Source organism: Elephantulus edwardii, unplaced genomic scaffold (assembly GCF_000299155.1).
Source record: "Elephantulus edwardii isolate Elephantulus edwardi_28Jun2011 unplaced genomic scaffold, EleEdw1.0 scaffold00053, whole genome shotgun sequence".
Lineage (NCBI taxonomy): Eukaryota > Metazoa > Chordata > Mammalia > Macroscelidea > Macroscelididae > Elephantulus > Elephantulus edwardii.
In genome coordinates, this window is record NW_006399803.1 from 15,696,476 (window position 1) to 15,709,003 (window position 12,528).

Genomic DNA, 12,528 nt, shown 5'->3' on the forward strand with positions numbered 1-12,528 from the left:
TCTCTCTCTCTCTTGTTAATCCAATAAAGGAGAAGGGGAAAAATACACTGCTAATGAAAGGCAACTGATGGATGGTTTTGTCTTTTAAAGCAAGAGTCAAAATATTAATACTTTTCCTTTGATGAGAAAATTAGAGAACACTCCAGCTTATTGAAAACATTTAGGTACTGTCTTAAAATTCCATTTCTTAAGCTTGTTTATTACTACTGTGTTTTGCATTAGACTGGATAATTTATTCCAGTTAAGTGGATTTCCTCTGATTGAACTTTTTTTTTTTCACAGAGAGTACTTAAAATTTCTAGCAAAACATTAGTGACCCCAGAGCCATCCACCTCTCAGAAAGCTACTGAGCTGCAGAGTTAATCTCCTTTTTCTTATTGAATCTCTTATGCTAAGTCTCTCAGACATTTTGCTGGACCAGGGGAGTATTCTTAATGCCACTGTCCATATTATCTTCAGCTTACAGGAGCAGAGTTTCAGTCTGCCAATGTCATTATCCATACTTATACAGATCCCAAATGCCAATTAAGATTTGTGGAAACTTTGTCCCATTGCCAGCTAAATGAATGTACTTGTTCAGTTCCACCACAAATAACATCTCCACCATGCTGGAGATGGTCTTTTTTTACATCCGTAAGCTCTGGAAACATTACATGGTTCCAAATTGGGAAGGGTGTGTGCCTGGGATGTGTAACATCTCCATACCTTTTCAGTCTGCATGCAGAACAGATTGTCCAGGAGGTTGGGTTCTGTGAGGAGAAATGTGGCATCAGGATTGAAGGAAAACTCATCAACAATCTGCATTATGCAGATGACACAACCCTGCTTGCTGAAACTGAAGAGGACCTAAAGCACTTGTTGCAGAGGGTCAAGGACTGCAGCCTTCAATATGGATTGAAGCTCAACATTAAGAAAACAAAGGTTCTCACCACTGGGCCAATTGGCATGATAATAGATGAAGAGATTGGGATTGTTAACAGCTTCATTTTACATGGCTCCACAATCAACACTCTTGATACTAGCAGTCAGGAAATTAGAAGACGAATTACATTGGTTAAGTCTACTGTCAGAGACCTCTCCAGGGTACTGAGAAGCAACAATGTCAGCCTAGAGACTAAGGTGTGCATGCTTCAAGCCATGGTCTTTGCAATTACTTTCTGTGCATCAGAGAGCATCACAATGACTAGGGATGATAAAAAGAGAATTGATGCTTTGAGCTGTGGTGCTGGAGAAGAGTACTGAATATACCATGGACTGCAAGGAGAACAAACATGTCTGTCTTGGATAGGTCAAGATCAGGCTGCTCCTTGGAGGCAAGGATTCTGAGGCTTCATCTGACATGCTTTGGACATGTTGCAAGGAGGGACCAGTCCTTGGAGAAGGATATCATACTTGGAGGGGTGGAAAGACGGTGCAGGAGAGGTAGACCCCAGGTGAGATGGATTTATTCAGTGACTGGAGAAATGGGATTAGGCCTATTGGTGATGATAAGATTGGCAGGGTTCAGAGCTGTTGTACATAGGGACACTATGAGTTGCAAGCAACTCAACACCACATAATAACAACTACAACAAGCTCTAGTGGCCTATTGGTAGGAATCTGTGTTACATTGACTAAGTCACACAGTTCAAATCCACCAGCTGCTCCACAGGAGAAAGATAGTCATTGTCCTCCAGTATGATCAACTGCCTTTGAAAACCTGCTGGAGGGTGGCTATGGGTTGGTTCTGACTCGACAGTACACAACAATAACAATAAGGGTGATACACTAGGAAACAAACCCTGGTGGCACAGTGGTAAGGCAGTTGGCTGATAAGCAGAATGTCAGACCCACTCTGCAGGAGAAAGATACGGAAGTAAGATGGTGGTGGTTGTTGTGTGCAGTAGATTTGGAACCAATCTATAGCTGACTCTCCATTGCACAGAAGAAGATTACGTATCCTCCTCCTGTGAAGCAGCTGGTGGATTTGAACCAAGTACCTTTAGGATTGCAGCACAACTTCTTAGCACCAGGCCACCAGAGCTTTGGAAACCCAATGGGATAATTCTACCCTTTCCAATGTGGTCTCTATGATTTGGATTCATTTCCATGGCAACGGGTTAAGGATATTGGACAGGATTCTTGGTGATAACAGCGGTTAGTAATTGGCAGCTCACCAGAAGATTTGAACCGTCAAGCTGCTCAGAGGGAGAAAGATGTGGCAGTCCGATGCTGCCAAGTCAATTACAACTCATATCAATGTTACTATGAACAACAGATCCGAACCTCACTCTCTCCAGCCCAATCTTCATGATCTCTGCCATGCTCTAGTCCATTGTTGTAGTAACTGTGTCAGTCATAACCTGTATTTCATATACTAGCAGGGTCACCCGTAGTGGACAGATTTTTCAGCAGCACTTTCAGATGAAAACAGACTAAGAAGCAGGACTGGCTATCCACTTCCAAGTAACTTGGCTCATTCATTGCTGTCAAGCCAGAGCAGCTCAGTGTTGACCCTGCAGTGGGATTTGAGAGGTTGTAAATCACGTGGGAATAGATGGCTCATCTCTCTCCCATGGATTAGTCGGTGGATTTGAAGCATCTGCCTTTGCATTAGCAGTGCAACTTCTTACCCACTAGGTCCCTCAAATTTCCTTCTGGAATAAACTGGGCCTTGAAAATCTACAGATTTACTACAGTCTTGGAAATTCTACTGAGTCTCGATAGGGTCACTAGGAGTCAGAACTTTCTCAACAGTTATGAGTTAAAGATGATAAATAATCTGCTAGCTTTTCATGACCAAATTCATGGGAGGGAGTAAACAGAGGCAACACAAGGAGAGCGTCCATTGTTGCCAATGGGCATGCATGACACAGACGTTTGCCACTTCCTGTGTATTCGTCTGGTGATGCCTCCATTCTGGAACTCTCAGTCATGCAGCATTCTCGAAAGATGTCTCCAGTGTAACCAACCCAGCAAAGCCCTGGACAGCTGAGCCACCGAGACATGGTGTGGGCTGCCAACACTGGACTCATTCACCACTAGAAAAGAAAGGCTAGCTCCCCTTTTCCCCAGCAATGCTCACACCAAGCCTCAGTGTTCATCTCAGCTGGGTGGCCACAAGTCCATTTCCTTCTTTAGCCCACATTATAATGGAGGATGAGATGAAAAGGCACACAGGCCCTTGATATCTTTTACTTGTAGTGCTAACTAATGCAGGGCCTCATGTCTGATCTTGTGTTTGGCGGAGGGGATGGCAGATGGCCTTGTGAAAGCTTTTCAAACTAAAGCTGTTTTCAGCTGTGCATGAGAGGGGTATTGTTACATTTTCCTTATAATGGTAGGAAGCAGCACTGCATAAAAGCACACAACAATTGTGCTACTTCTCTGTGAAGCTTATTACAACCTTACAATGAGGGCTAATTGGCTGATGCCAACAGCAGACGCAGAGGCAGCTTTGAATATTACTCAGGAGAGGTTTTAGAGAGCAGAGTCAGGAAGGAGGCTGTGACATAAAGAACAGCAACGGGAAGAGCATCAACGGGCTAAGGGTTGAGAGCCAGGAAGAAGGGGTAAAAGAGTGCCTTTATTATTTTCACCAGAAAAGAACCGTGCTCTTGTTTAAGAGCTTGTTCACATCCTTCCCTCTCCTTTTTCTCCTTCTCAAGCTTTTTTGATTAGGAGGACTTCAGCAGTCAGGATGGGCTTACAGCAGTCGCTGTGGTCCTGATGCTGCTGTTACCATGACAACAGGTGCACAGCAAGCTTGGCATGTGTTAGGAAACTTGTGCATTGCATACTCCTTGAGGTGGGCAGGGGAGGAACCAAAATGTAGTGGGTGCTCCATGTAGTTTAATAGATTCATGTTTTGTAGTTTATATCCACAACAGCAATAAAATAAGTGTTTTTAGGGAGCTCTGGTGGCCTAGTGGCAAAAAGCTGCACTGCCATTTCAGAGGTATGTGATTCAAATCCACCAGATGCTCTGCTGGAGAAGGAGGGATCACCTCCTGTACCAGTCAGATCTGATTTGATGGTACACACACACACTCACACAAAATAATAAAATAAAATATTTAAAAAGTGGGTTTTTTAAGAAAAAATTTAAATGTGCTGAGTACTTAATACTTGCCAAGCTAGTTCAAGAAGCTGCCTTCTTTGTTTTTCCACTTGGAGTCAGTGACATTGGCTTAGGATAGGGCAGGGTTCTGTGCTGTTGTGTATGGGTTCGCTATGAGTCACAGGCAACTGGATAGCACATACCAACAACCATCTTTAAGATGAACCTGGAACATATTCTTACGGTCATTTCACAGCTGAGAAAATAGAAACTCAGTGGTGGTGAGTAACTTGCTCAAAGTCTAACAGATTTGTATCCTGGCTCCTCAGAGTCCAAAGTGCAAACCCTTCTCATCACACTGCTCTGTGTCAGCTCTTAACGTAGCTGGCGCCTATCAGCCACCAGCACCTACTAAGAGATACTCAATACATGTTTTCTGAAAAGTGAGTAAAATTCATCCAGAAGCACAGGTAGGAAAGAAAAATTTAAAAGTAAAACTTAGGAAAACTGACTCTAGATGTACATTCTTAGAGCTGCCCTGACTAGCTTGCCAGTACACACCATGAAATATTTTTTAAAAACCCACATAGGGGCACACTTGTGGCCTAGTGTCAAGAAGCTGTGCTGCAATCCTGAAGATGCACAGTTTGAATCCACCAGATGCTGTGCTGGAGAAGGAGGGGCAATGTCCTCCAGTGCCAGTCAGATCTCATTTGACAGTGTGCAAGTTTAAAAAAAAAAAAGTAGATGGACCAAAGAAATCAACAACACCCCCCACACACACACAAAGAAAGCAAAAAAAAAAAAAATTCACCTTACAAAACTCAAACTTACTGCCATTGAGTCAGAACTGATCCATAGTTGGCCCTCCAGAAGGTTTTTGGAGGCTGTAGCTCACACTGGAGGAGACTGCCCATCTTTTTCTTGCTGCTCTGCAGGTGGATTTCAACTGCCAAGGGGTGCCACCTTTGGGATAGCAGTACAGTGCCTTACTGGCTATACGACCAGAGCTCAGAACATCAATACACACCATAGTTAGTCAGAATCCTCTGACAAAAATATGTTGCTTGCCTATTGTGTGGCAGACACTATTCTAGCTGTCAGAGATAAAGACATTTTAAATTCAGATTTTGTACTCTAGTTGTCTGTAATCCTTGGTCATTTTCCAGCTCTCTGATGCATAACAAATAATTGCGAAGACCATGGCCAGGACCAGGTGCACCTTAGTCTCTAGGCCCACACCCTTGCAAAACCGATTGAAGCTCACCCTTAAGAAAATGAAGATTCTCACCACTGGGCCAATTGACAGCTTCATGGTAGATGGAAAAGGGACTGAGATTATTGATAACTTCAGCTTGCTTGGTTCCATAGTCAATACTCTGGGCACCAATAGTCAGAAACTCAAAAGACGAATAACATTAGGAAAATATTGTCAGGAATATCTCCAGAATGCTGACGAGCAAGGATTATAAAGAATTGATGCCATTGAGTTGTGGTGTTAGAGAAGAGTATTGAACATACCATGGACTTCGAAGAGAACTAAAAGGTCTGTCCTTGAGAGGGTAAAATCAAGCTGTTATTTGGAGGCAAAGATTTTAGGACTCCTTCTCATATACGATAATCATGTAGCCAGGAGGGACCAGTCTTTGGAGAAAGATATCATACTTGGAAGGGTCTAAGGTTAGTGCGGGAGAGGAATGAGTATGAGAAGAATTAACACAACAACTAGAGTAATGAGGGTAGATGTATCAAAGACAGTGAGATTGGCTCAGATAGAGTAGGGTTCAGAGCTATTATGCATTGGGTTACTATGAATCAACTCGATGGCACATAACCACAATAACATTGGGGGGTTTTAGGCTATAAATCAAAACAGGAGGAGACTTTGTCCATCTTTGCCTTCCAGAACAATTGAAGGATACAAACCTTTGAGTTATCAGTGCAACTTAACCCTCCTCAACAAATGCTTCATGCCTTCCTCAGTTTCAGCAAGTAAGGTTGTATCATCTGCATAACACAGGTTGTTACCGTTACAGGCTGTGTACCGTCAAGTCTGAACTGACCCATAGCTGACCCTCTGCAGATTTTCAGACAGTGGATCACATGGGAGGAGATTGCCCATCCTTCTCCTGTGGAGCAGCTAGTGGATTAAAACTGTGTGCCTTTGGGATTGCAGCACAGCTTCTTACCAGGCCACCAGAGCTGGAGATTAGCTAAAAGTCAGAGGCGACTCTAGGGCAGTGAAGGAGGGAGTATACAGGGTGATGTTGAGAGCTGGATCAGAAGAAGCAGATGTGCTCATCCAGAGAAAGAGGCTAGTTAGACTAAGGAAATGAGCCTGGAAATGATGAACAAGGCTGAAGAAAGATCTGAGAATTACAGGATGTCGAAGCCACGGGAGCAGAAACATGGGAAAGGAGAGATCAATAAGACCAGATCCCAGAGTCGGAACTAAGATGTGTCTCCTGTCCTACACTTTTTGGGCTCCCTCCTTCGAGGCTCCAAAAGTTAAGCCAGTGCATGTTGTGGTTTTAGACACAATCTTCTCAGTTTATCCTGGTTCATGATACTCTCAGAGTCTGAGTAATTTTCCACAGTACCCAAAGTCAGAAGAAATACCTAATCGTTCCAATCATTATCTAAGTTTAGAAACTTAGTAGCCATTTGAAAAAGCACTTCCTCTAAATTGAAAGAGAATCACCAGTTTGTCATATTGTGACGCTAGAAACAGTGTTGATATTTCAAAAACCAGTCCATTCACTGTGTCAGGCAGGTTTCAGTGGAGCTTTTAGACTAAGGCAGATTAGGAGGAAAGGGCTGGTGTTCAACTTCTGAAAACCAACCAGTGAAAATTCCATGGATCCTAATAGAATATGTCTAATACAGCACTGGAAGCTGAGTCCCTAAAGTGGGAAGCACTCAGGATACACACTTGATACAATGAACCGGAGCACCGCACCATCATAAAGACAGGACTTTCTCTTCTGTTGTACATGGTGTCATTCTAGAGCAGATCCAACTCCGTGGTAACCAACAACATTAAATTTGAAAGAAAGCATTCTTATCTTCTTTTTAAGTAAGCAGAATTACTTACAGTATGGTGAAACCTATGAAAGCTAGAACTTGATGGAACTATTTTACTTTTCCAAATCTCCAAAGGCTTCTACTTTTGACGGGGTGCAGTCTTCCTGTTTTTGTTTTTTGTTGTTGTTGTTGTTGTTCTTTTAGTGGAAAACATTTGTCTTTTCTTTCTTTGACAGTTTTCTGCCTTGTACAGATTCAACAATCACACTTAGACCGTATGTGTACACACACACACACACACACACACTTGTTGGACACAGCGCAAATTCTCCAGCCTTCTCAAACTTCTGCCCTCATTTACTGTCCTGCACTGATTTTCATGTGGAATTTGCTTTTTCTTCTAAGCCAAGCTTAAAAAAAGACATGTAGCCATGCAAGAAAATTTCTTTCAAGCTTTGAAAGGAAGATAGCAATGTCCAGGTAGCAGTTCTCACAATGTCTGACAGAGGTGAGGTACTCTGGCACACAGATTGAAAACTATGAAGATAAAATGTATGCTAGGATCTTAATTTTATTTTATAATAGTATATCTGTGGGAATGTTTGTTCTAAAGTATGTACAACTAACCTACAAATTCACTTGTCCGTCAGTCTGCCACACTGCAGTGGTTTCTATGTTGTTACGATGCTAGAAATTACACCGTAAGTACTTCAAAGAATCTATAGGTCACTTGTAGTGAACAGATGTCTGTAGCATTTCCACATTAAGACAGACTAGGAAGAAAGGCCTGGTGAAATATTTCTGAAAATTAGCCAATAAAAATTTTGTGATTCACATCAGAATATTCTCTAAAATATTACATGGTGCTAGATGATGAGCCCTTAAGGTAGGAAGGGCTCAAAATACACACCAACCACAAAACCATGCTGGAGTATATCTACCACCATGAAGCTGGCCCAGGCCAGGCAGCTTGGCTCTGCTCTGCCATGTATGAGGTTCGTCATGAGGTGAAGCTAACTCAGCACCAACTACCAACCACCTACAAATTAATGTGTGGAACATGAATGCTTATTTTTAAAAAATATTTTTTTAGCTATTGTTGAGAATATACACAGAAAAACATATTCCAACTCAACTGAAATGACTGGTTGGTGGTTTTGTTTTTTGTTGTTTTTTTCTTTTTTCCAGTTTAATAACTACTACTATTGCCAGTTCTCAGGGCTCTGTATTATCAGCAAGCTGGCTCGCTTGAACTAATGAAACCCAAAGCTAAACACAGAGCTTCAGTTTAGTGGGTGCTTGCAGTCTTTTCCCCAAACAGACCTTCTCCAGGGTTAGCAGGTATTTTATTCTGTCCTTTGTCAACCTCTGAGTATGGAGAAGGTCAGGGGAATCAGAGGAGATAGAAATTGGGCTGAAGCAGTTAAGGAATCAGCAGGAGTACTTGAAGCCCTGGAGCACATTTGGAAGTGAAGAGGAATTCCTGTGGGATAGGAGCCTTTGTGTTTCAGTTACCTTGTTAATTTTGCCCATAGTATATGAACAATTTTCATTTGGCATTTTGAAATCCTGAAACTGCACCGATTAGTTCCTGTTATTGGGTGCCATCAGGTTAACTCTAACTCAGCTCAGTAATAACAGAGTGAAATCTTGTCCAAACTTCTAACCACCTCACAATCTTTCCTGTGCTTAAATCAATTGTCGAAGTTCTAGAAGTGTGAGTGATGTCATCAATTAAGTCCCTGGTGTCACAAATGGTTAAGAAATCGAACTACTAATCAATAGATTGGCAGTTTGATCCACCCAGAGGTGCCTGCGGAAACAGGCCTGGCAGTTTTCTTCAGAAGGTCGCAGCCTTGAACACCCTATGGATCAGTTCTACTCTGCTCACGTGGGGCCTTCAAGAGTTGGAAATGATTCCACAGCAATGGGCTTAGTTTCTCATTTTCTTCACCTCATGGGTGGTTACCATGTTCCTTCGTCCTTGAAGGTAATTGTGCAGTGGGATTCTGTGACTCAGTCTGGTGAAGAACATGGAAGTCACATTGGAGCAATGAGACTTGGACCCACCCCTGTAACGCTGTCATCATCCTCACCATGAGCCAGCAATTGCTGTTCACTCTCCCAAACTTATTCAGCCTTTACATCCATTGTCAGTCTCAGTTAGCAACCAAGTTCAATAGACCCCTTCTCAAATTCGCTGCCTGGAAACTCGAATTCCAACCTCCTGTTCTATTGCACACGTCTCTCTGGAGACTAAGGTGCGTCTGATACAGGCCATGGTCTTCGCAATCACTTGTTATGCGTCAGAGAGTTGGACAATGACCAAGGAGGATAAAAGGAGAATTGATGCCTTTGAGCTGTGGTGCTGGAGAAGAGTATTGAGAATACCATGGACTTCTAGGAAAACAAACAGATTTGTCCTGGAAAGGGTTAAACCGGGTGGCTCCTTGGAGGCAAGGATTCTGAGGCTCCGTCTAACATACTTTGGACATGTTGTGAGGAGAGACCGGTCCTTAGAGAGGGACATCATGCTTGGGAGGGTGGAGGGACGGCGCAGGAGAGGAAGACCCTCTATGAGGTGGATTGATTCAGTGACTGGGATAATTGGGATGGGAGTGTTGGAGACAGTGTGATTGGCACAGGACAGAGCGGAGTTTAGGGCTGTTGTACACAGGTCGCTATGAGTCGCAAGCGACTCGACGGCACATAACAACAACAACAACATGTTCTGGCAAAAAATGAGAAGATGTTTGAGGGGATATGATGGGGCAGATGGGAGTGGGTTATTTCAGAAAGCTTGCTTTACCCAGCAACACTGATGGTGTGCTTTCAGACATAGCCACAGTGCGATGGAGAAACTGTTCTGAGCTGAGTGGAATCTCAGGCAGGCCAGCCTTCTCTGTGAACTCAGAATGCAGACCTCCCACCCACACGCTCACCATGCCTTACAGAAGCTCAGAAACTTCGGCTTCCCTCTGCCTTTGTTTGCATGCCCGCCTTCTTCAGCTTCGGGGCCAATTTTCTAAAACACCCTGGTGGGAACATGTTAAGGCCAGAAGTAGCCCTCTCATTTCTTTACCAGCCCCTGTGACTAGCACCTTTACCCCTCTTCGAAAGGCTGAGAATGCCCCTCTTTGATTCCCAAAGCAGGCAGCATGTCTGTGTGGTGCCAGGAGGGAAAGCTTAGCTCTAGCTGGCACTCATGCTAATTGTCTGACCACAATCTTTAGAAAGAGGCTTTTTGAATCTGAGAAAGTGGAGAAGCGTGGCTGTATGAAAGAGCAATTGATGTTAAATATTCATGCTCTTCTCTCTGAGAATCAAGGTCTGTAATCCCCATTGCTTGGCTGCAGTCTTGCTGGCTTCTTACTATAATTGTGCTTAAGGAACTTGTATATAAAACAATAATAACAACAGCAAAACCCTTAAAATCAGTGTGTGGGTACTTACAGATATGTCATCTTTGCAGTTTACGCTATTCGATTTGGCAGCATTATTTTCTCCAAGAAGTTGAATGAGCCATTGGTTGAATGAACCTACAGAATCCTTCCATCAGTATTTTCAAAACCCCACTGTGCGCTCTCACACTCTCTCTCTTTCTCTGTCATTAAGTTTGTCCTTACTTTAAAATATGACATGTTCTGACATAATCTGCAAAGCCAACTGCAGCATATTCTAGTTATTTTTTCCAGATGAAAATACTATTTTACAATGTAAAAATGATATTGATGAGGGTTTCATAAAATATGATCATTATTGCAGGTTGTTTTAGCAACAACGTGAGGTCATGTTTTTGGAACTTTCAGAAATATGCATTTTACATATTTATTTGTAATTTTATATTTTAAAACCTATGTAACCAAAAAAAGCAAACCCCTATTCAATCTACTGCCATTAGTTGATTCCAGTTTCTAGTAACAACAGAGTAGAACTGCCCCATATGGTTTTTGAGGCTGTAAATCACTCTGGAAGCGGACTGACACATCCTTCTCCCAAGGAGTGACTGATGGGTTCAAACGCCTGAAGCAAGCTCTTTAAACACTTCACCACCAATGCTCCTAATACAACCATGCCTCCAAGCCCCCTAACCTACTGCTGTCAAGTAGATTCTAACTCATGGTGGTCCTCCAGGGCAGAGCAGAGTTGCCTCACAGGGTTTCTAAGGCCACAATCTTTACAGAAGTAACCTCTACACCCCCCCCCCCCCAGACCTGCTGGTGGTTTGGCACCACGGACCTTCTGGTCAGCAGCTGAGTTCTTTGACACGGTGCCCGCAACAACGGGCTTGTGTAGGTCAGAGAGAATGACGATGGCACAGGATAGTCTGTTGCTCATAGGGTCATTATGAGTCATACTCAATTCAATGCCACCTAACAGCAACAATTCCATTTGTAACCACCTTGTTGTTGTTATTATGATTAGGTGCCATCAAGTCACTTGTAACTCATCGTGACCCTGTGTACATCAGCCCTGAAACCTGCTCTATCCTGTGTCAGCTTGACTGTCTCTGACACACCTACCCCCATTCCCCCAGTCACTGTATCAATCCACCTCATCAATGGTCTCCCTCTTAAAAAAAAAAAAGGTTAAAGTCTATGTGACTGTAATGTATTCCACAGAGCTTGGGGATGTGTTTATTTTATTGGGAGATTTTTTGGGAAATGGCCACTGGGTACAAACCATAAAGTATAAATGACCTTAAAAAAATATAGGACACTTGTTTCAAAGGAAAAAAGAGAAAAATGTTTTTTGTTTAAAAGTTTTTATACCTACACATTTCAAGATCTCTAGAATGAGCATGTTTTACCATTATACTAAGACTAAGAGAAGTTCTATTTTTAAGAAGTGCTGAGAAGTTGCTTAATATTATTTGAGAGTTGAACAATTTCTCCCCATTTTTGGAAGTCATCTGTTTCCCCCTTACCTATATCATCAGCCAGGGAAATATCGGTGAAGGTGCTGTCCTCCTCTTCCTCCTTGCTTGGCTCATTCATCTCGTTCATTTCTTGGGCCTGTTGGTGAAAGAAAAGGCTGCAGAGAGAATGGCAGTTGCCCCATGTGATCTCTGTTGTTAAATCATTAATAAAGCGAGCACCCTCGTCAGCAGGTGCTATCTGATCCTTGCACGGACCATCCTCTTCCTGCTTTCCACCTCAGAAGTTCTTACCCGAGTGCTGCATTTCGCACTGCAAATGGCCGGAGAGCGGAGTTAAAGAGTTACAACCCTCCTCCAGGCTGCTGAACCTGGTGCAGCTGCTCTGCCCTGGCCAGATGCCAGATCTCATTTTTACTCTGATGACATTTTCTTCAGGATTGCTTGCCCAAAGGAGTGGCCTGAAAAGCTTTTGGATGAGGTTAGGGGGAGAAATGGACTTTATGTGACTGATGGATATTTTGGGGAACAGTGGTTAAATTTTCAAAGATTGGGTTAGTGACTTAGCAGCATGACATGGGAGCAATTT

General features: G+C 42.9%; 1 protein-coding gene across 1 annotated transcript in view; it reads right to left on the reverse strand.

Annotated features, from left to right (window-relative positions):
* The window catches only part of SCOC (short coiled-coil protein), a 53,010-nt gene extending 40,950 nt beyond the window's left edge, over positions 1–12,060 (reverse strand). Inside the window, exon 1 of the mRNA XM_006887022.1 lies at positions 11,991–12,060. Within this exon, the coding sequence (XP_006887084.1) occupies positions 11,991–12,060 (70 nt within the window). The remainder of the gene's footprint in view (positions 1–11,990) is intronic.
* Positions 12,061–12,528: the final 468 nt, after the last annotated feature.